At 33.3% G+C, this 26019-nt stretch overlaps 1 protein-coding gene across 1 annotated transcript; it reads right to left on the bottom strand.

The window, feature by feature from the left end:
- Positions 1-48: 48 nt before the first annotated feature.
- Positions 49-25485, bottom strand: LOC123528016 (collagen alpha-2(VIII) chain-like). The gene is made up of 2 exons (XM_045307761.2): positions 24680-25485; positions 49-3217 (listed from the first exon to the last, which is right to left on the bottom strand). Exons 1-2 carry the CDS (start codon positions 24852-24854, stop codon positions 2802-2804), a joined length of 591 nt encoding a protein of 196 aa, XP_045163696.2. The 5' UTR covers positions 24855-25485; the 3' UTR covers positions 49-2801.
- Between the last annotated feature and the right edge of the window lie 534 nt (positions 25486-26019).

Here is a 26019-nt window from a genome sequence, read left to right on the forward strand (position 1 = left end):
TCAAATTTTAATCACTAAGTGAAAAGCGAAGCATGTCGAAAATATATATAAATAAATGATTTATTGTCAAATAAAAATAACTTTTAAGAATATGAACATGTTAACTAAAATATTAAGAAAGTCGTTACATATTACGCATCTAATTTATAATTTTTTGCTTTAAGTTAGAATACTACAATTACTGAATACTAAAATAGATTATGATAGCTTAGATTTATCAACGCTATAATAAAAATAAGTTAATTCCTTAGCCTACACAAAGCGGACTGTCTATATAGTCGGCACAATTTAACACTTGTTAGTAAAACATGAACCGTAATCCTGAACATATATCTATGTAAACAAAAGAAATGTTTACGCACAAGAAACAGTGCCTGTAAATAAACATTAAAAACAGGAATTACAATATTATACAGTACCACTGAAATAATGTTTTACACAAAACACGAGTCATGACGGAGAAATGTAATGGCTTTGAGACCTAGTATTCGCTATTCACTCGGTAAATATTCACTGAACAACTTTATTAACTTTTAATGATACTAATTCCCAATGATAACGTGATTCCCGTCTAAACGCAAGGACGAGCTCTTTTTACGATAACTGATGAGACAACAATTCATAACGCTTGCACATTACTTGACAAGTAGATATTGGTATTTGTTTCACTTTAAATATCCAGTTAGTATATTGCAACATAGCTCAGTCAGGTAAAATGCAGATGACAATTGAATATTAGCAAATCGTTTTGCGAGTTTGAATCCTCATGCGATTTTTTTCAGATTTTTTTTGTTTGTTTTCTTCGCTTTCATTTTGGTTCCAATATTTTCGTTTCTTTCTTTGATGGTTTGTATTTATATAACATAATATTATGTTCATTATTCGCTTAAGTGCAAGCATTTAATAAATATCATCTTTGATTTGATGCTAAACCTTTCCCATCTGCCATATCGGCTTTAAATATTTCTCTGACGTATTTTCACAGATCACATGAAGGAATCTATTTTTTATGCAAAACTGAAAATTAAATTAAATGTCGATGCTGAGTTTCGAAACCCTCACACGTCGAAAGATCTGCTTAACATGGTCAGTATGCTTTACCTCTGAGCTAATTTGTACATAATACTAAAACTAGACATATTAAGATTTTAACTTGTTAGAAAAATGTTAAATTCCCTGTGGTCCAGTTTAATCTATCTATAGCTATGTTTTGGCATAGTATAATCTAAATTTATAGATAGCCAAGTCCATGATAATAATTTATCACTGTTAATTCTAAAGCTCGGTAATAGTTTTTATTGATTCTTCCTACTGGTATAGTATTAATGTAATAAGTGTAAAAATAATACAAACTAAATCCCCAAGAGAAAGAAAAAGAACGATATAAAGAACGATGAATGTGAAATATATTACAATGCAATAACCATAAAATCATAAAACACTTATCATTGGTAATAAGCGGGGTAAAACAAAGAAGTATAAAATACACACAGATTGGCAACTGGCTGTAATCTCGCGTGATCTCGTGTCAGAGCGTGAATCGGCGTTATCTTAGTAAAAACAAACAAACGAGATCTCATTCAGTTGTCACGGAATGTTAGCGAGATTTGCTCTATATGCCTTTCTAGTTGCCGATCTATTTATTTTTATAGCACTTTGGGTAAAATAACCTTTAATGACCCAGCTTGAAACAACACTGGCCGGATACTGCTTACCCCACGGCAATACACAATGAAATTTAAAGAGTGACTAAACATTTGATACGATTAAATTATTATATTTTGTTTAAAAAAGGAACATTATAATTGTGTGCAATCATGGGACTAAAATGAATAATAGATAAATAGATAACGTATTTTACAAACGAACAATTAAAAAATATAGTCAAACCAGGTATAAAGACGAAATAAACAGACAAAGGGACAAGGACTATTACATTTTTACTTCAAGATACATTTAAGTTAAACAAAAACAAATTTGATCTTCCATAAAGCACATAGCCTTGAAGAACAATTAATTCTGTTTCTTTTTTCCGAACCTCCTCTCAATATTTTTCTCGGTGTTGATAAATTAAAGCAGTCATATGTCCATTTTTATCGTCAAGATATATGTATATTCTGTGTATATATGGAGTTATATGTACCAATCCGTGTTGAAACCATTAAAATTTTACGCTTTTACGCAAAATTATTTTAATTGGTCTAATTGCAATCTCATTTTTTGTAAATGTGAAATTTCCTACAATCCATAGACTTTGAGATATAACAATTTGTATCGATAAAGTCCATGCAAACCAGATGCTAGCAGACGACAATATTTTCCGTAACAGAGTCCGAGTATTTACGAGTAACCGCGGAAATAGCCAGAGTTTTGGAAGAAATCATCACTATACTCAGTAAAATGCAAAAAGGACCAAGCAAAGCATTATTATCTTTAAAACAAATAATGAAAAATGAATAATTTATCTACTTTTTTGGGGGGAACCGTTTTTTATTATTTACGGAAAAAATATTTTAACTGTTATATTTGAAGAGGTCAATTTTTTGTCCCGCTTCCTACAGAGTCTATATGAACTGAGCTGGGTCTATTTAAAGACAAAAAGGACCAAAGAAACATTAAAATATTTGAAAAAAAAATATATCAATAAGATCCAGAAAAGAAAAACTTCAATTTGTGGGGTACCAGTTTTTGAATTTCCAAATAGGCCATTTTCCATTTAAGTTTTAGACAAATCTATCAATTTTCCGTTAGGCCGATGTTACTAAAAGTTCGTAATGTATAAAATATATATAAAGCTAATATCAATCAAGCAGAAAACCGCTGAATGATGTACTGTAGGATACGATGGTGTACTCGTCACAACTGGTTCCTGTCATCAGTCTCACCTCTTGGCCTTTACTTAAGTTATTGATATATGCGTTACTAGCTTGCATAAGTTTACAGTTTTGGTGTTGGCCAGTGTAGACCACTGTTACAACCCAACTGTCAACGTACAAATGAACATCTGCTAACACACAATCGTCTTTCTTCTGCAACCCCTCGATGAAGAAGATGAAATAGTAGACACCAGATACCGGCACGGTGAAAATTCCCGTGGTTGTATCGTATCCTGAACCACCATTGAAATACACGTGGTTGAATTTTAGGGTAGTTTCTTTCTTAAGACTTTCAGTGTTACCATTCCGTCTGTACTGCACAGAGAAGCTGACATGCCTACCTACAAATAGATTAAAGCCTTTCGATAAGATAATAGTTATGCTTTAGATTCTTGAATCTGAGTGACATAAAAGCATGTATTATTAATACATTATCTTCATTTTAACTATAACAACGTCAAATTTAATTGTAACACATGCTGGTAGCGCATGTTTATCTTATGAAATGGGTGAAAATATAAAAATGAAGCCCGAGTGTGAATAAGGGGAAATTTTAAACCATATGCTAGGAGTAAGTTGTACATTGAGTTAGATAGCAAGAAGGTTCTAGTAAAATATATCAAAAAGGCAAGTGCATTAAAAACAAGAAGAAATAGCAAACTAATGATTTTTTTTTAATTATTGAACTTTTCGTAAAATGGGTACCATACTATGATTTAAAAAAAACTATTAAAATATAACAGGTCTAAAGCTGTTTTAATTCAATAGATTTATAAATACAATATATAAACAACATTTAAACGGTCAACAGTCAAAGTAATATAAAACATGTGTCAAAATCAAACTTTTTACACTTTTAAGGGTCAGCTTTTTACACTTGTAATACTTGCAGTTTGATAAGCTCAGTTACAGTGTCATTTCGAGTGGTAAATTTCTACATTAATTATACTTCGGCATGAATTGTGCTAAGTTGCATAACAATAGACCAAAATTTGTCAAAGATATAGAAGTTTTCATGAGAACATACTGAATACTGCTAGTAGAAAAGTATCAATTGGCCATTTTCAGAGCAACTCGACACCTTTTCATTTCTCAGAAGCCATGAAGAATAATTATTCATTAATATTATCTAAACTTTTGCTAAATCAATATCCAACACATTACACTTCAGCATTAAGAAACCCATTTTCAATATATAAGCTTTTAAGGTGATTACAAAGTTATTTAAAGTTCAAAACATGATTTCAGTTAAATGTCATGCTAAATCCAGTACACTTGGGACATTTTTGAAGGTTTTTTTCTGCATTATCTTTTAATGGACATTCGTAATGCGACGAAACTTGAAATAACGATTAACCACTGTAAACCACATTTTCTGAAGTAAAAAAGAACCAGTTTCTCATTCAGTAAACAATTAAATGGAAATCTTTAAAAAGCTTCATATTTTTTATTTTCACCCAGATGACTTTATGGGAATACCCTCAAATAAATCATGTAAAATGGTCAAAATTTTCCACTCCTTATACTAGTTACAAAACGTTCAACAAAATTCTTACTGTAATTATTATTTACCTTAAAGGCTAGGTGGATAATTGATCAGTTCATGAAATGTTCAACCACTTATTTTGAAGTGAGGATGTCTTTAGGGCCATCATGTGACATTTAATAACTAGGTTCATTGCTATGCTGTTTCATATCTGAAGTTTAGGGTGTATCCAACACTACGGACTTGTCAGGAAATCTTAAAGTTTCCACCATAGAGGGATCTGTAAAAAGGTCACCTGATATTTAAAGGTATATCATTGAACAGGCTATTTTAGTGCCTGTCAATCTTGTCTTGAAAATCTTGAAGCCTTTCTTCAGTGTCCGGCGAGCGACCGCCGTGGTTATATAAACACATAGATAGGAACGGAATAAGTTTTTGCTTTGACACTCTGATAATTCTTAAAGAAGAACGTGTAATTTGACAATTATTTTCTGTGTGGCATTAATGCAAAAATATTGTTAATTAACTTTGAAAGCAATAATAATAATAATAATAATAATAATAATAATAATAACTTTATTTTAAGAAGGTACATAGTATACATACAACTTATTTCCAATATGGCCTTCTACATAAATGTTAAAACACAGTATCTACAACAATAAGAGTATCAGTAGCACAATTTTAACGACAATCACTTTAAAAACAAACTCGATTTGAAATGATTTTACCAGGAGAATAAATCAGTGTGATTCATTTTGTATACATGTACATTCATCCATCAATATCATAAAATTTAAAAGCTACCCTATGCGACATAAAATGCATGATAATTGATGAAATTTGAGAAAAAATAAATGAATAAATAAATAAATTTAAAAAATCTCAGTATTAGTAACGTTGTTCTTGTAATAAATAATCCTTAATTTTTCGTTTAAACGTTAATAGATTATCTTGCAGTTTGATGTTTGATGGAATGGAATTCCATAAATGCCTGGCTTTGTATGAGAATGTTTGTTTCAAGTAGTTTGTTCGGGGCTTCAACAAAGAAAGATCTTTACGAGTCGAGGAACGAAGATTATGTCTATCGTTATGAGCAAAAGATAATAATTTCAGACATATATTTTGGTACAAGGTTATGGTCACATTTAAACACCAGTACAGCCATGTGATAATTGCATCTGTTTTCAAAAGTGAGCAGATTCAGATTTTTAAACACGCTACCTGCGATACGATTTTTTGTTATAACACGAATTGCCCTCTTTTGTATGTTATATATTTTATCAGCAGTATCTGATTTACAGGCAAGCCCCCATGCAGTACAGACAATTAGAAAAGAAATTTTGGAGATTTATTTTATTTGAAAAAAGAAGAAGAATTTATCTACATCGGCTATTGTTAAGGACAGAAAGAAATAAACTTGTAGACTATGTAGATTATAGAAAAAGTATTCGAGTAATAAATAAATTCTTTATCTACAAAGGATTACACCTTTTGTCAGTGATTTCCTCATAGTACCATCTATGGCAAAAGATAAGATAGCAATATCAAACAAATATGGTATGGCTCGCACAACAGTGTCCATTTTAACCTGTTTGCAATACATACTTCTTGAAAGTTTATAGAACATTGTATAATTTTGTCAACATTTTATCAGTGGAGGGGATTTAAGTCTGGGAGAATTTTTATAGCTTTCTGAATTTCACAAATGGGATTATGATAGGACTAATTAGTGAGTAGGTATTAGGATGATTGTATTTGTAAGTGAATATTATATCACTCAGGTAAACAAAACTAATTTTAGTATTTAATTATATCAAAATATTATTTAAACATTCTTTACATTTTGCGGTTCATTAAGGATATATTATAAAACAAGTTCAGTGACAGGTTCATGATTTGTTTACAGAAGAATCGATATACACACACATTTAGTTTGTCGTAAATGTCGCCGTAAATCATCACGTAAGCTTCAGGTTGGACATGCGCACATACAAGTATTAAGGTAACCTACGTCCTTAATAGAAATGCTGAAAATTTTAATATCTTAAATAAGAAACCAACACATAGATGAAGTATATATAATGTTATGATCAACAAGTATATCTTACAGTTGACTGCTTAATGAATCTCCTTGTTTATATCAGCTGAATTGTAACTATGCCATTATAACATAATTATGCATGTATAATACATTATGTCAGTAATTGATTGCCTAAATGGAAATTGTATACATGGATACTTAAAGGCAATATCTATTTTAGAGGGTATGCGAAGAATGAATGTGATATCAATTAGGTTATGTGTAAATTGTATTTATATTTGGTTGTTGTTTTTGTTGTTCAGAAGGCCACATTTAAAATTAAGGTGTATCATTTGTACTTTGTAATGATCTATACTTTCTTTAAAAAGATATTATTATCATAATTATTATAATTATTAATATTATTATTAAAACACACAAAGTTTTTGTTTGAAGTTATTCAAAGTGCGTCAAACGGGGACGGGTAGTAAAGTATTTTCTCTCATGAAAGAAGACACAAAAAGTCATGGCGTTATTTAGTGTTTGATAAAAAGAAATATTGATTGAAATATTTTATCGCTGAAGTACACTGAATAAGACGGAGGTCCTTTTGTTTGATTATATATTTGAAAAAGGCAATATGGACAATATGCAGAATATGCTGGCATTTTTAGCTCATCTGAACCAAAGGCTCAGGGTGAGCTATTGTGATCGCTCACCGTCCGGCGTCCGTCCACACTTTCCTTTAAACAACATTTCCTACTTAACCATCAGGTCAATTTTGATGAAACTTCATAGGGTGTTTCTTGGACGGTCTTCTTTGAAAATCATTCAAAAAATTGAATTCCATATAGAACTCTGGTTGCCATGGCAACCGAAACGAAAAACTTAAAAAATTCTTGTCCAAAACCACAGATCCTAGGGATTTTATATTTGGTATGTAGCATCATCTGACGATTCGCTACTAAGGTTGTTCAAATTATTCCCCTAGGGTTAAATGTGGCCCCGCCCTGGGGGTCACATGGTTTACATTGACTTATATAGGAAAAAACTAAAAAAAATCTTCTTGTCTGTAAGCAAAAGACTTAGGCCTTTGATATTTGGTATGTAGCATTGCTTTTTGGTTCCGTACCAAAATTATTCAATCTATGCCCCTGGGGTGAAAAGAGCCCCCCCCCCCCCATGGGGGTCTCAAGTTTTACACAGACTTACATAGAAAACAAGAAATATCTTTAAAAAAGATGGTCGGCGTGATGTAACTGAAGCACAAGTTATACATGGGCAGAAACCTGCATTTTAATATTTTGGCAATGTTGAAAGGGGCCTCTGTGAAGTTTGTATAAATGAGGACAGTAGTTCTGAAGAAGACTGTGTTTAGAAATTGTGGAGGGACACACGACCGACACAGAACAATAACAAAAGCTCACTTTGAGCATTTGGTTCTTAAAAGATGGTAACAGTAAGCAAACAATATTGAAATACGTTCTATACTTTATTTCTGGAATTGTTGGAAGCAACATGAACCCTTACCCTACTTCAGCTTATTATCAAATTTGTCTATCATTCAGAATATGTACAATACTGTTTTCACCGGAAAGATTAATTTAAAATTTAGAGTCTAAAATTTAACAGTATCGGACATGTTGTTGCAGGTTATTAATGATTTGCGCTGGTTAGAAATTGTTGCTGTAATGCAGGGTAAGAGTTAATGACTGTATAAAACAAATAACCTTTTTGTAAAAACAAAACTAAAGGAAAGGAAACTTAACAAAACAGAAATAACTTAACAAGAAAACTTAACAAAACAGAAATATGTCCCGATGAGCAGATGAATATTTGGTTACGCACACCTGTTCAAGTGGTACGCATACAACCCGATGGTGCTGTATTTATAGAGGTTATAGATGACGAACGCGTTGTCATTTCACTCAGTGTCACACATGACTCAGAGTGAAGCATTTCCAGCCTTTCCTCCAATCAGCGCCACTCTTACAAAATCTACTATTACGGCTGAAAGTAACGATAATACCTTACCAAGCAATCCGATTGGTACATTATTCAGGCGGCATAAGGTCATACGAGGTCATAAAATCGTGCTTAATACGGCATGCCGAAAAAAGATCTTCTTGTCTGAAACCACAAGAGCTAGGCCTTTGATGTTTGGTATGTAGCATTGTCTTGTGGTTCTCTACCAAGACTGTTCAAATTATGCCCCTGGAGTACAAAGAGGCCCAGCCCCGGGGGTCCCAAGTTTTACATATACTTATATAGGAAAATATTTTTAAAATCTTCTTGTCTGAAACTGCAAGGCCTAGGCTTTTGATGTTTGGTATGTTGCATGGCCTAGTGGTTCTTTACCAAGATTGTTCAAATTATGCTTCTGTGGTAAAAAGAGGCCCTTTCCTTGGGGTCTAAAGCTTAACATAGACTTAAATAAAAAAAAAAAAAACATTTAAAAATCTTCTTGACTGAAAGTTCAAGGCCTACGTTTTAGATATTCAGTATGTAATATTGCCTAGTGGCTTTCTAACAAGATTGTGCAAATAATTCCCATGGGGAGAAAATAGGCCCCGCCCCGAGGGCCACAGAGTTTTTATATGAGTTATATAGGAAAAAATACTTTAAAATTATCTGATTATATTTCCTAGACTGTTTAATTATAATTGTCGTATGACTCTAAGTAATTAAGGGTCATTTGACTGAAACCTTGACCTACTGACCTACTTTCTTGTTTGTTTTAAGATAGAGCCTTGGAATTTGGATGGCATGTAAAGTTTTGCACACCAACCTTAAAACTGACTTTAAATGACCATGTGTGTGACCTACTGACCTACTTTCTTGTGTTTTAAGATACAGCCTTGAAATTTGGATGACATGTACAGTTTTGCACTCCGATCTTAAAACTGATTTTCAGTGACTTTGATTGTGACCTACTGACCTACTTTCTTGTTTTTAAGAGACAGCTTTGAAATTTTGATGACATGCATTTTGCATGCCGATCTTTAAACAGACTTTCAGTGACCATCAATGTGACGAATAGGGTGGAAACAGGAAATTTTAAATAAAAATACTCAAAAAGAGTTACAGTATATCATATATATTTACTCGGAAAATTCATTTTATAAGAACCCGCTTCCTAGTCTGATAAATAGAATAATAATATTATTATATGTTATACATAAGTTTGATAATGCCCTAGTGTAATAAAGCATTGACGCTGACGTCGTTTATTTATTGGATACGTTTGGCGAATTTACTAGGTCTGTAATAGGTAGAGATAAAAGAAATTTTGATGTTTCATCTGGAAAAGCTTACATGGGATGAAAAGAATACTAGTATTACATTAGTGTCTCGTTGAATAGAATTGAAAGAAAAGCTCGGCAGAGCCTCGCATTTAATTATTTTATTCAAATCGTTTAATAACATCAATATGAAAAGACACTCATGTAATATAGTTTACCAATTATATTTATATATGTGACTGGATAATACGTATAGGCATTTCGTGAAGATGTTTGTTATATGTGAAGTTAAATGATGCCGGTAGTCACAATCCTAAGGTAAAATAAAGGTTAAGAAAATCGGTCAAAGGTCATAAGTGCAGATACAAATTTCACTTATATTGCATAATATCTTCGCCATTTGATGAAATTAGAGAAAAAAATGGTATCTGATTTAAGCCAATGCATTACTATGAAATAAAATCAGTATATGCAAATTAGCTGGTTTGCATATTAATTGATATTAATGAAAGCGGCAAAATCATACAAAATTACGATAAAATTGGCATGTATATACAGCTGTTCAATATTTATTGTTTTATTTATAATTTCCATGATTTGAGAAACAGAAAGGTAACAAATGATATATGGGATACTTATCTATTGGTAAACGCAACTGTTTGTATCGCCATCATATCTGTTTCATGTTTTATGTGTAGATACTGCTTGAAATGGGTGGAATGAGTTGATATCTGACCAACAGTTATCTTTAGCACAATTATGTATTTGTATTTGCAAAACAAGGCTATTTCAAAATGTGAACCTACGTCATACAGCCAACATAGCTGCCATTTTTTCAAAATTGCAACCAAGATGACAACCAAAGGTAAGTATGATCAAAAGTATGCATATATATGAGGGTTTACATAATTATGTTTTAATGTAATTTACTGCAGTATTAAAATTGATAAATACAACTGATGATAAGACCATACGCCATGTACAACCTCAGATAACCAATATGGCGCTCATTTTTCAAATGACTGCAAAAGTTCAATATTTCAAGGTTTCTTTGCATGCATTGTTTTATGTAGTTTAGTATGGTATTGTGACTGAAACCATCCCAGACAACCAATAAGCCGCTTTTCACAATGGCCTTCAAGAAGTCAGTATGTTCATTTTTTCTGATATACTGGAGATGTACAAAAGGTTTTATCTAGAGGTATAGAGAAGGCTACTATCGATATCTTTGGTATATCGGCAGGCAAACTTGGCTTCTCATACAGGCCACTATGGATATTTTTAGGATACAGACAGGCAAACTGTGTATAAATGATATATAGCCAGGCCATTTTTGGTATCATTTGTTCACGCCATCCGGGCAAAATATTGATGCCACTATTGGTATAGAGAGTATACAGACATGCCACTCTGGGTATCCTGTGTATACAGACTGGCCCTTCTCGATTATACATACAAACATCTAGGGAAAACCTGGCTATACATATAGGCAGCATTAGGTAGCCTGGATATGGAGACAGATAAAATGGGTATCTTAGTTACTGTATGCGTACATTTATTAGCGCGGCAAAAATTTAGTGCAAACGCAATTTTTGGTGAAATATCTAATAAATGCGTGGACGTGAATTAGCGCTCTCGCGAGACCGCTATTTCCTTATTTTAGCGCTGTCCGAGATTAGGCTCTCGGAGATTTACGGAGATTCACGAAGATTTTCGGAAATAAACTTAACCGTCGGAACAAAACGCTACACCATCTTAAGAGGCCTAAGGAATTACCAATATCTAATAAACAAACTGAAACAGAAAGCAAGAACTTACTCTGGAAGTAAATCATAATGGCAATAAGCACGTTATTATTGTATTTTTTACACGCGATCTGTTTCAGGCCTGTACCACCATAAATAACCGAACATGAGCGAATATTAGCTTTTTAAATGTGTATAATATATGTTTGGATTAAATTGATCATAAACATCAAAATACATGGACGATCTTTTCTGAAAACATAATATTTTAGTAAGTATACTAACTGAATTACATCTGCTAAAAGTTTGTACCTGTGAGATTCGTGTTCGTGGACTGAAATAAAAACATTGCAAACTTTGCGCTAAACAAGCTATCAAAGAACAATATTATATAATACCTTTTTAGTTTTTTTGTTTGTTTTTTTTGCCTTCCCTTATTGTTCTTTGATAGCTTGTTCAGCACTTGAAAAAAGACTATGTCGATTATTATGAAATGAATACCTTCCTGGGAGATAAAAACAGGTGTTATAACGCCATGACAAGGTCCACATTTCTTATAAGTTACTTGTAGGCTATCTATCTATCACGATATGATGATCAAAATAAACGACGTTTGAGACAATGTGGCGCGGCGTTAGTGAAATTCTAGAATTTAACTACAGTAAGTATTCGGTGGTTATTTTTTGACAACTCGTAAAAAAAAGGTTATGGCGTTGATTTATAACAATAACTCTTAGGCTAATATTTCCTTCTAAACGATCAAATAGTTAAAAGCGATAGTATTGTATACAGAGTTGTCAAATTATCTCTATTTTATTGTTTTATGCTTTTGTTCATAATTACTAAATGTATACAGTTCAACAACTTATGAATGACAAATACATCGGTTTTAACGGTACAATGAAAACCAATTTATTTATATATAAAGTTTGCTATGATCAAAGGAATTCGCACAACTTAAGTCGATACTGCCATATATAATCCACTAAATAGACGTTTTGTTCTTTTGCCAATATCTTAAACCTTAACGAAATAATGTCTTTAATTTTGCAGAGTAAGGGAATGTATATCATTTTTTGTCATACTTCAATTAATTTGAATGAATTTAAACCATATTGCTGACTTTTTTTTCATTTTTGACTAAATTACAGATATTATCTTACGAATATGAACATACAGAAATGCAGAAATGAGCTGTTGTCTTTGACATATAATGATATTTGACACGAAACATGTCTAGTATGTCCAAACTAAGCTCTTTGTCACCAAAATTGAGTTGTCACATAAAAGATGCCAGTGTTGCACTTAATCGAACTGGTATTAAATTTTTTGTCAGCTGTGTAAGTTTGGTCAGTACCTGGCAACAATTTTCTCAACTGCACATTTTAATACCACCACCCATTAACTGAACATTAACCGTAAATGTTCGAGTCCTAATATTGACTGTCTGAAGATTTAGACCGAACCTTTCAGATATGTGTAAAATTTTCAAGATAATTTAACCCCTGAAAATGAAGAAAAGGTGTAAATAAATTATGTGTCGATGTTTTGTCGATGTTTGTCGATGTTTGTGTCGATGTATTTTGTCGAGCTTTCGTCGTGTCGGCGTTTTGTCGTATCGTGTCGTTAAAGGCTTCTTAAATAATAGAATACAATCAGCAGTCCTAAATGGCACTACCTCTGATGCCATCCCAGTATCATCTATCTTACATCTTCCTAGTTTAAATGACCTCCCAAAAAACGTCAGTTCCAAAGTCCGTCTGTTTGCAGAGGACACGGCCATATATCTAATTCTGTGATCTGCAGACAAATCTGTCACTCTCCAAAATGACCTAAAACATCTAGAAAAGTGGGAGTTGGAGTGGGATATGGAGCTCAACCCCTCCAAGTTATAATTGATCCACGCCACTAGAAGGAAACATCCTATCCCTACCCAGTATTACCTACATGTAATCTAACTTGAATCGGTCAGCTCAGCTAAATACCTAGGCGTGGATATCTCAAATTACCTATCATGGGACAATCACATAAACAGGTAAACCAAGAAAGCTAACCAAACCCTAGGGTTCTTACGAAGAAACATTAAGGCCAAACCCCAACCGTCCGACCCCAGCTCGAATATGCCTCCAAGATATGGTCGCCCCATACCCAAACTCAAATGGACCAAAATGAAAGGAGAGCCGCCCGTTGGATCAAGGCCGACTACGGCCGTACTTCCAGTGTAACAGATATGCTACATTCCCTTAACATTCGTTGGCTGGATTTAAGGCGTATAGATTCTAGGTTATCACTCTTCTATAAGATTCATCACGATCTGGATGCAATCCTAATCGTAGATTACCTGACCCCAACCCGTTTTGCCGCTATGGCCATTCTCTAAGTTATAGGTTAATTACTGCAACCACTGACTATTACATGTTTTCTTAATTTCCGAGACCAGTGTACCATTGAAACCAACCCCCCACCCTCCCCTCAAACATGGGTTACCCGTCTCCCTACCCTAGAGCAGTTCAGTTGCTGCAGTTTGCAGTCTTGAACATGTCTCGCCCTAGTTATCCTGCAAACTCAAGTTTTAACCTTTTTATGTCACCAAACTGATTTTTAGTTTCTTCCATTCTAAATTTTTATCACTATATTCTTTCTCTTTTTGATTTTGACGCGCAAAACGTCTACGTTTCCGCAAGGGGGTTGACGTCAACGGTAGATAGATAGGTACAAATTTGAGTACCTTTTTATTACATACCCACTATCAAATAATTAGTTTATGTCCAAATTATCGTTCTGTAACGAAAGATAGGAAAAGTACAAAAAAAGAATTTTTCTGAAAAAGTAATATGCAAATCAAACTGACGCGCATTAATATCTTCCGCGAAGATGACCTCAATTTGTTGTCGCAACGTGCGCGTGGACGCCATGGACGTCACGCGATTCTTTCCATTACAACGTTAAGAAAACATTTTACGTCCGATATTAAAGTGTTCCACGTCAATATGGAAAAATATTGCACGATCGCGGCCCATTGAAACTCAATGTAAATAATTTTAGGTATGTAATAAGCATGCTTCTTTGCTTTACAAACTTTGTAAATACGTTTTTACATTCTATGTAAGAAGTCAAATCATTAGCATCTTTACTATGTCGAAACTTCCTCATCAATTTATTTTGTTTACATTTCTATTTTTATACACTCATTACCAAACAATTAATTCTTTATACGCTACCTTTAACATTATTTTTCACTTTTTATTTCTCAAAAGATATTCATTTTTTTATGATATCATTTATATCTACTGACAGTTATGACAACTTTCTAACTAGTGAATCAAAGTTGTTGCCAAGAAATACTGTTTTCTAAATAGTACCTTTACTCCTCATCTTTGTTATAAAATTTATAGAAAGTTGGTTCTAATTGAGTATACTCTTGTCGTGTATTGTCATTCGCTATATTTCTCTCTAAAACGCGTAAATGGTGGACACAGTGTTCAGTGGCTAGACGCCGGGCTACGAAACTTGGGACGTGAATTCAAGCCCCAGGCTCTTTCAGCTAGATGAATTTGTATTTGGATAAGAGTTCCGTGCATAGCTTCTTCATACCAGGCTCGTTAAAGAACCAGGGAGTTTTCTGTGATTGGAGCATCTTCTGTATCTTGCACTAGTTTCCCACTAAAAATTACTAACTTTCTTCTGGACTTACCGGTCGGGAAACAGATACACATAACGTGTTATTAGAGCGGACCGAGTGGCACGCCTGACTTCGAAATAAGGAGTCATGAGTTTGGGTCTCCTTTCACCAAACTAAAGTTAGTAGCAGTCATTCTGTGACTTTGACACGAGGTTCTGTGTATGTTATGGAGAGGGAGGAGGGTCTTTAATTGGAACATCATTCTGTATTTTGCAATGTCCTCTTAAATCCTGATATAACTAAAACTTCTGAAGTGGTCGCCAGCTTTCTACGCGTTTCATATTTAGATATGTTCCCTCTTTAATAATATATTGCTTAGGGGATCAATATAACATATTTTAAGCCCAGGCGCAATAACGTACGGTGATCAAAACAAATACAGGTAAAGAGGTAGAGCGTAGAGCATTGGACTCCACGTGGTGGTGGTTCGGGTAGAGCAAAAATGTCCCGCTTACCGCAAAATCCATCATTAGTGTTTGAGTAGGTAGTACTGTTCAGCGATCCAAAAAAGCATTCATGGAGCTGTTGTCGGCCAAAGTTTACATATGTTGTGAGAATTTTCCCCGCAATGGATGTAGAACAAACAGCTTTAAATATATATAGGGCTGGTCTGAATTTAGCTGTTTCGATTCAATGACAAGCAAGGATGACTCCAAAGATGATGTTGCATTTAGCTAATATAGTCCTTAAATCAATGTGATCACGTGCCGTGCTAATATGGTATATATATGCCTGAGGGAATATAGCCATGGCAACAGATAATCCATATTGATTTTTCGTAAAGGTCAAATGTTTTTATTGAAACGCGGCTTTGGATTTGTTGAGAAAAGGGAAACCCTTAAGATCCAATAAAGCATACCAGTAAACTGATTCGATAAAAAAAAATGGTATATTACATGAATTTAGACAAAAAAGTTGATATTTGCAGTACGTCTTTAATTGGAACATCATTCTGTATTTTGCAATGTCCTCTTAAATCCTGATATAACTAAAACTTCTGAAGTGGTCGCCAGCTTTCTACGCGTTTCATATTTAGATATGTTCCCTCTTTAATAATATATTGCTTAGGGGATCAATATAACATATTTTAAGCCCAGGCGCAATAACGTACGGTGATCAAAACAAATACAGGTAAAGAGGTAGAGCGTAGAGCATTGCTCTCCACGTGGTGGTGGTTCGGGTAGAGCAAAAATGTCCCGCTTACCGCAAAATCCATCATTAGTGTTTGAGTAGTACTGTTCAGCGATCCAAAAAAGCATTCATGGAGCTGTTGTCGGCCAAAGTTTACATATGTTGTGAGAATTTTCCCCGCAATGGATGTAGAACAAACAGCTTTAAATATATATAGGGCTGGTCTGAATTTAGCTGGTTCGATTCAATGACAAGCAAGGATGACTCCAAAGATGATGTTGCATTTAGCTAATATAGTCCTTAAATCAATGTGATCACGTGCCGTGCTAATATGGTATATATATGCCTGAGGGAATATAGCCATGGCAACAGATAATCCATATTGATTTTTCGTAAAGGTCAAATGTTTTTATTGAAACGCGGCTTTGGATTTGTTGAGAAAAGGGAAACCCTTAAGATCCAATAAAGCATACCAGTAAGCTGATTTGATAAAAAAAAAATGGTATATTACATGAATTTAGACAAAAAAGTTGATATTTGCAGTACGTATAAGGTGTATGGGTAATCAAATTTTGCATTATTATTATTTCTAACAGGTAATAACGTGTGACCCAAGTGATACATGCAGTGTTTGGTGTCTGCTTAGAATTAGCATTTACAGAAGGAGGTTGGTTGTTGAATGAATGGTTATTTTAGCAAGACTGTAGGAAAACCATGCACTGACATTACCAGAGTGGTTATTGTTAAAGAATAGCCGAGGTATGACACTAAAATATATACTTTAAGACAGGCATAAGTTATATTTTGCTCTTACAATGTTCAACATTATATTTGGAAACTTTTTCTCTTTTCCTTAAAGCGATGAGAGTCTGCGGGACGCCTTTTTGTCGATTTTATTTCTCCTTTTATGTGACTATTGATAAGGGTTAATACATTTATATCGGATAAGAATTTTAGATTCAGTTGCTAAAAAGCTTAATTGGAAACAGGTATAACATTGAAAGTTGAACAATAAAACAGCTTGCGGCCCAAAATAATTGTTTGAAAGTATTAAAAAGTAAATAAAAGCAGATACAAGGTTTGTATTTACGTTTGTTACTCAGTTTGTCGGGAAAAAATGTCAACATTAAACCAATGTGTTATCAGAATTGAAACAGTGGCACATCTTGGAACTGAATCATCTCCTTTTTGTTGTTTGTATTTTATTATATTTCAGTTTTTAACTGTTTCAGTATGGTATTTTGGGCTTAACAAAAATATTTTTCCAAGAGCAGTTTAAGAGGCATTCTTAATAGCAAAAATGTTTCCTTAAATATGTATCTAAGCTTTCATGGTCTAAGTTCTGCAAAAATAATCTAGAGATGATTAACAGTCATTTATTCGATTTTCTTTGCAAGATTATGATTTCTCTTATTTACAGTTGCATCATTTTTCCATATGTTGCTGTAGCTGTGTTTGGGGATGCTCTGTACTCCTGGGAAATCTACCTCTACCTTTTATCTTTTCTAACCCTACCTTTTATCTTTTTGTTGTTGTCTATAATGGAAGCAGCAGCCATATATCTATGACCCTGTGGCCAAGAACTGATAAAAAAGATGCTATAGAGGTCTGCTAGAAAGACCTGTAGGCTCTTAAATGTTCTAATTATAGTGTATAATCTCTTTCTAAATATCAGCTAGTCTTTATTTTCTGTCTATTAAATGCTTAAGTCACTTTTAGTAAAGCTCTACGGTGCCAAAATATGTTGACAGAGAGGAGAAACACTGTTTTAGTGATGAATGGGGTATAAACTATTTCAAAAGATTTTCAATATATCAAAAGAAACTTACTAAACGGTGTATTACTAACATACCAGTTGTGGAAACATCAAGTGAATAGTTGAGTGCATGATACTTGATATCAAGTGTTGTTAACGTTGTGTATTTGTAGACATTAAATGGAATTAACTTCTATTATCTTGACATAAGTAAGTTGAAAGATTTTCTATGTAAGGCAGGTTTATACATGCATTAACTAATGTAATCCTTATATTTAAATGAAAACTATTTCGGCACCGACTTTTAATTTTTCAATGATTTTGCTCTCGGCGCCAACAATTACGTACAAGCTTTGATGACATTTTGCACCCAAACATTATATAATCCAACTCTGAAAATTGGTGCTTATACTTACGTTTCGTTAAAAAAAAGAACGTAACCGCGGTCTTTCGAATGTTACTGACGTCTCATTGGCAGTGATATAACGCTGAAATACGCGCTTGAATACATAAATGATAACGTGAAAACGTATAAACCAATCAGAGTGCTTGCATTGAAAAGTATTGTAAATATGAATATTCATAATGCTGCCAAATACACCTTTTCCTGGGAAATTTAAGACAAAAATGTCGAATTAATTATATTTTTTATCAAACACATAATGCACATAAAGGCAAAAAAAAAACAGCAAGTTAATGCCACACAGGGAAACAATTTTAAGTAACGTAAGAGATTTTTTGCAAAATAGTCTTTTCGATTTGACAGTATCATACACTTTAGCATAATAAAACCAAACGAAAGTGGTATTCAGTTATTTTAGTTTATGCATAATCACACCCTATAAACGACTGTATCCCCCGTTTCCTCTTGCGAGTGATCAAAACAATAAAATGACACGGAAAAGGTAAGAATCGTCATTAAATTCATTATTTGACTTTACACTGTATGTGTATTTAAGTTAAACGATAAGTCTAACATAAATATGTGAATATGATGATATAATAAATGCTACTGACAGGTAATGTTTAAAAATGTTGACTGATCACACCCATTGCATGAAAATTCTCTCGACCAAGTCACGAAATTGATGAATATCACGCCAGATTGATTTGTAATCCAATTATCCATCATGTTTTCTGTAATAAGTATGCATACTCCATAAATGTATGTAAATAAAATGTTTTGTTTCTGTTGCGTTTTTGAATGAAATTAATTTTTCTCTAGTCGGTGAAAAAACATTTACTGTATGCCGGCTTGCCAATTTTGATATTTGATCTGAATTCGTATTTGCGAGTGATACTGTATTCCATCTTGCGATTACAAAAGGCGATTTATGTCCTTAAAATGCGTAAATGAAATAAAAAGTATGCATACAAAATTGTTTCTTCTGATCAGTCGTCATGTTTATAATGTCATTAAATGTCGAACCCAACACCCCCACCCCCATGCGATACTTATACTAATCCATTGGGGGTGGTTGGATTCGAGTGTCTGTGACTCGCTATCCTACTTAATTAAATAATTCATTGAATGCTTCAGCATCGTTTACATGCAAGTGTTCAGAGTTGGCTTTACACACATATACTATTATGAAATACGAATTAGAAACTGAATGTATACACAAGGTCCCTACCATGTCTTGCAAAAAATTAATCGTCGATTCCCTATGGAAATCACACGAAGTAATGTTACCTTACGATTTCAAAATATCAGTGAGATAAGACAGGAGAGGACTATAGGTTGACCCCCGTCTGTCTGTCCGTCTGCAGGAAAATGATCCTCTGATTTAAAAACAACAAACAAAAGTATTTCACCCGCAAGTATCCTGCGGATGAACGTATAAATAGAAAAGGATAACGAATATATTATCGATTATCGGAAAAGTCGATTAAGTCCTTATTAGTAATTCAGAGTTAACTTCATGGTGAATCAGTCAACAAGATTCAAAAGCAGCACAAAATAGCTGAATGGCCTAATGGTTTAACCCCGTTTCTCAATAATAAAATAAACATGTTATCGTTACAAATACAGCCGTCATGTTTACTGACTGTCAAGATTTACCGCTATTTCTCATGTTAGAAATAGTTTGCATTTGATAGTGATAACGCACACACGCCAGGAATATGTCCTTGCGAATTTGATCGTTTCCATTGCTTACAATTTATTAATCAAGTCAATGCTCATAAGGGCCTCTGACAACAATTGTAACAATAACAAGTCATAGTAACAAAATCAGATTGACATGTAAAACCTCGTTGCAGAAGTAACTGATGATGTGGAGGACGAAAACTAACTATTTATCTAAAAGCAGACATAATTTTCTTACACGAAACAGCCAGTTTTAACAAAGTATTCTTATTGTAATTGTTCATAAGGTCAGAAAATTTGAGAGTATCTGGATATTTAAAATAATATTCATCTATATATTAAATATATAGATGAATATTATATTGATAGAAAAAATATATTACATTTGTTATCAACATTGAAATATATCTTTGTAATAAAAAGGAAATTCATCTCCTAAATATGTTACTGTTACACAAATGACAAGTACTTTGTTCTCCTGCATTGTTTTCAAATCTACCTTTTTCAATTGGCAACATGATTCATGCATCTGAATTTACAAAGTGAAATGCTAAGGTCAAAAGGTAAAAGCTTGAAATATTTTACAAATACAAATTCGTGTTTATACATTCTATAATTTAAACATATGCTTGGGTTATTAACTGAATAGTTCCAGTTTTGTATAAACTGATTTTTAATTCAAGTGTTAACAACATTTTTGAAGGAGTTACAAGAGCGAATCTTCTGATCTTACGACTAATTAGATATACCAAGAGAATCAAGAATTTCTTTAAAATAACATAACCAGTTAAATTTCTTGTTTCGTCTGTGAGACAGTGAGAGAAGTTCTGTACAAAATATTACAAATTTTATTTTCCTTAGAGTTTATTAACTTACTCCAAAAAGTTAACACTCTACATTTAATACGGCTCGAAAGTGGTAAAATACTAAGATCACCATACAACATGTTATTAGGGGTACTCTGCTTCAAATTTAAAATAAGTTTTATATATTTCAACTGAAATATATCAACAATATCTAAATTTTCAACCCCTCCCCCATACCTCTGAGCCGTACAAGACAATAGGAGTAACCGTGGTATCGAAAAGGTGCAACTGCAAATAAATAGTTAAAAACAACTTCCTGAATTTACTAATAACTGCAAACATAGCTTTGCGTGCTTGATCAACTAAATGAGCCTCAGTTCTACCGAACTTGCCATTGAATGAAAATTGAATACCTAGGTATGAGAAGTAGTCAACAATGTCTAAAATATTACCACTCTCAAATTGAAATACTTAAGCATTACGTATGCCTCTATTATTTTTCCAAAATATGACAACTTTAGCCCCTATGAGGTGCAATACTCTGACATAGCATTAAGAGCTGACTGGAGGTCATTAGGGGTCTCTGCTAATGTGACTGTGTCATCAGCATATAATAGCAAATATAACTTGAAGAAGAAAACTTCAAAATCGTTATCACTAAATATATGACTAGCATTATCAGAAAATAACTGAAGACCATGAAATTTACTAGACAAAAAGCTATTAATCATACCAGAATAAAGAAAATAGAATAGGAAAGAGATTTTCACCTTGTCTATCTCCTGTATCACAAAAAAAATCAGACAGAGTATTGTTTGATCTTACACAAGACTTCGCTTTATCATACATGTTAAGAATAATTTTAAAACATTTACCATCAATATTTTAACTTAGAATCTTTCGCCACATAGCAATACGATTGATTGAGTTGAGGGAATTTGGTTAATCCACAAAAGCACAGTACAGTTTTTTATTATTGACAAAATACATATCTATAAACAATTTTAAAGAAAATATATGATCAACAGGGCTATAATGTTTTCTAAATCCAGCCTGTTCTTCACACAATATGATATTGACCTCAAAAGTGTTTAACCTAGTGTTTTATAAAGATGTGAACAACTTTCCAAAACAGCTTAATATAGTTATGCCCCTGTAATTGTCAGGGTTATTAATGCTACCCTTATTCTTGTACAAAGGTAAATAACACCATTACTCCAGATATCGGGAAAAATACCCGACAACGACAGACGACGGACACAGGATAGTCACAAAAGCTCTTCTAGAGCACTTCTTGCTCAGGTGAGGTAATAGACCCTCATTTTTTCCTCTAATGGCACTTCTGCTTGTAAAATGGGGACTTATTTCATTCGCAGAATGTATTTTCAGTAAAATAAGACAAGGTTCATGTTAAAGTTCATGTGTTTATGGCAAATACAAAGACAAAACTAAAATAAAGCTGATTACTGTGCGACGCTGTCAAGAAAGCGATCCACAAAGGATTAGTAGATTTAATCTCGCGCCGCTTCACCCCATTTACTGTTCATATTCTCGCATGTTATTAATTGCTTCTCCGATTATATATTAGTTGGTTTGAAATTCTAGAAAATATAGTCTTGTATGAGACACATTGTCGCATTACGGTCTCATGATGGTGAACATTTGTGTCAAGTTATTTCAAAATCACTTAATGCATAAAGACGTTATGGCACTGATACGAAACACAGACCATGTTTCACCTTTAAGTGTAACTTTAAAAAGAAAAAGGAAAGTAATAAGATGGACATTAACTACATATGGCCGATGTTTGCATGAAAACTTTGAGAGAGGTAGATGCAATAGCACTGAAGAAATTGCACGACTAAATATATGAGGACACATATACAAACAGATCGAACAGACAGACCGCATGGTGACTGCTTTATACCACCCTCCTTCAAACATTGTTTGCGGGTTCTAAATATGAAGAAAAACTACAGGAGCATAGGAAACGCCGATATTTTTTTAAAGAAGTCACTCACAAACAGGCATACAGTCTTTATACCAAACTCACAAACACTTGTACAGAAATTAAGCAAGCATGCATACAGTCAGGAAATAGCATTGAATTTTCTTTCCTTTACGGTTATAAACAAATTCGAGTATTTATCAATGGTTTTATTTCCTTTTACCAAACTAGTTTTGTTTCTTTATCCATGAAACAGTGGAATTTACATATAGGTCATTCTTCAAGCAAGAAAATAAGTACTTTTGACGCTGACAATGTATAATTTCTCGACAAAATCAGTGATCAATCGAGTTTTTTGCTATAATTCTACATGTCATCAGACTAGCACATTATATACAGAAACAAGTCATGTTCAGGTTCTAATAAAATGTAAATATATATACCTTTAAAGCAAATCAGTCACTTTAAAATGCTGTTTTTCAACGTTTAGATGTCAGTTTATTGTTTTGATCACTCGCAAGAGGAAGAGGGGAAATACAGTCGTTTATAGGGTGTGATAATCAAACATACGGTAAATTTCATGGTCACGTGCATGAGGAGATATGAGAGCGAATGACCTCCTTCGCTCAAAACCAATCAAATGGTATCTTATTTCATCATAAAGATTTAATGTGATTAGGAAGCAAATTTCTATCCGATTTCTTACATCTGATATCATACAAACAGGATCAACTACAACAGTCAAATTACAATGTCTATTGTGCATTTTAAAACTGCCACATGTAAATTTAATTTCAATGCCAATGCTCTTATATATTTATCTTCGATCAACAGTTCAAATAAATTGGACTAAACAAAACATTATTTTTCGATTTCCAGCTCCTCCAAGTAGGCTTTTGATCTGACACATTAATGAACAAAGTTAGCTTCTTGAACTTAGGCGTCAACTATATATTACACTATCTTCCTACCAAAACTGTTAACGCTTGACAAGAGTATTCGTCCATACAGATTAGCGGCGGCGGCTATAGTACAAGGTATTTTTTTTTTATATTTGACATTCACATTTGGTTTAAGCGCACTTGCAACTGAATATATTGTTTACGTACAAAAACGACAATATATCCAATTTGGGATGGCAACAGCTTTTGTACATTTTTTCGCTTGACTTATAGGGATCTGTGATTTTTCACATTTTAAAAGCCATTATTTCGTTTATTTGTATTATGACGTACACTTGCTTCGTTTTAATCAGAATTTTAGAAGATATCATTTGAAACTTGTATTAGGACATTACTCAATTTTGTCAGCTTATGGATAAAGCTTAGAATCATTTTCATAGTGTACTAACATAGATCAACATTACAGTGATGGTAGTTCTGCATTTGTGGATAAAACATTTTATCTACAATGTATAATTTGATATAACCCCGATTTTTCAAACCTTTAAAATACAATTATAGAATTCGGCAAACAAAAAGAAATTGTCGTTGGTTTTATTTCTTCGCCAGACTGATTTGCAAAAATTGGACCTCTAAAATATTTCAGTACGGGAGTCTATGGAAAAATCACAAAATCGACAAATATGATAAGGAACATATAGTATAATCATAATCAACGTTCATTTATTTTCTGTGGCTTCTCCTTAAACAATATGTTCCTGAATTTATGCTGAGGCATTTTTTCAATAGATACGCTTAAAAGAACTAGTGTTAAATGGCATCTGTATAGTTTTTGCCATTATTTGTCAAAATGTAATTTGAAATTATACTTTAAGCCTAAAATGAAACTAGCTCAGATATAGTTAAAAGTTGCGCTGTAGCAGAAAATATATTACTTATGTATATGAGATAGGACATTAATAGAATCATATAAATATCTGATGCTCCCTTTACCTTCCATATGGGTTACTCTGGTTTTCAGGTCATCAGTAGCCATAGCTGCTTCATCCATATTCTTCAGTATTGATTTCATTTTGAATTCGACAGCGTCTGATGTTGTTACTGCCACGGCAGTATTATCATTCATTCTCTTAATTTTGCCTTCGAGAAAATCTACCGTTGCTTCCATCGCAGCTATTTTCGTCAACACTGATTGTATTTTGTCACTAAATGATGCCTTTCATTCAGCTATATATTCCTCTATTGAATCTATTCTGCTTTCAAGTTCACAAGACATTGTTTGTGAAGCAAGAATCTTACCATCTATATAGTCCTAGAGATTTTGTAGATATAGATATTCTTTTCCTGGTGCAATTGTCTTCTGACTACTGTCAGTTTCTTCCTTAATTTCACTATTAATTAAATCTGTAAGAGTTTTTCCCCGGTTGTCTTCTTTGGGACAAAACTTATTTGTGTCATCAGTTATGTCATTAAGACGTGTTTCTACCGTTTTTTGTTTCCTTGCAATTCTAGCCAGTGTTGAAGAAATGTAGTCAAGTCTCCTTGAGTGAGTATCAGAAACTTTACTGTTGTCAACTTTGACGCAAATTACTTGAAAAAGAGTCAATAAACACAAATGTCTTATAGAGAACTCCATTGCCGTATTTGTTTTCAAAATTTCAATGGTTGTTTTGAAAATAGCACTCAGTTACAATAACGTGTACAACTTTACTACTGGTAATTAAAGAGTGCGCGTTTAAGACGCATATGTCATATGTCGAAGAGTTATACTTGAATTATTTTGTGAAACAGGAAGTATTTCATAAAAAAGTTTATCGATTCGTTTAAACAGTATTTATTTCAATCAAGTAAACATAACATAAACAGCATTGTAACAAATACAGATAGAATGACAAAAAAGTTACAAGGTAACTTATCTGAAATCCATTCCTAAGCATTTTGTGTACATACAATTAGGTTTTTATTGTTATAGCACGCTGCGATAAGATATGCACTGTTGAATGATCAAAACAATGCAGAACTGAGTATTTCTTCATCTGCCTAATGTAGACGTATGAAAAATACAACACAAAAGAAATGAAGGAAATAAATTAGATGTTAAAATATATTTAGCTAGTCGGGGACTCCCACCCATCAACCGTTTTGACTCGGATCAAAACGACCTGTCGCTGCTATGAATTGCTGAGCTTTGAATATAACATGCTGATTTTGTTCGAAACACAGATGCTCGTTGCAAAACAGAAGGTTGTGAAATGTAGTGGGACAAGGGAGGTTAGTCAAAAGATTTTGTCTTTGCTTGGTGTAGTTGGGACAGAATAAATAGAAATGACTAC

Source organism: Mercenaria mercenaria, chromosome 14, assembly GCF_021730395.1.
Source record: "Mercenaria mercenaria strain notata chromosome 14, MADL_Memer_1, whole genome shotgun sequence".
NCBI classification, from domain to species: Eukaryota; Metazoa; Mollusca; class Bivalvia; order Venerida; family Veneridae; genus Mercenaria; species Mercenaria mercenaria.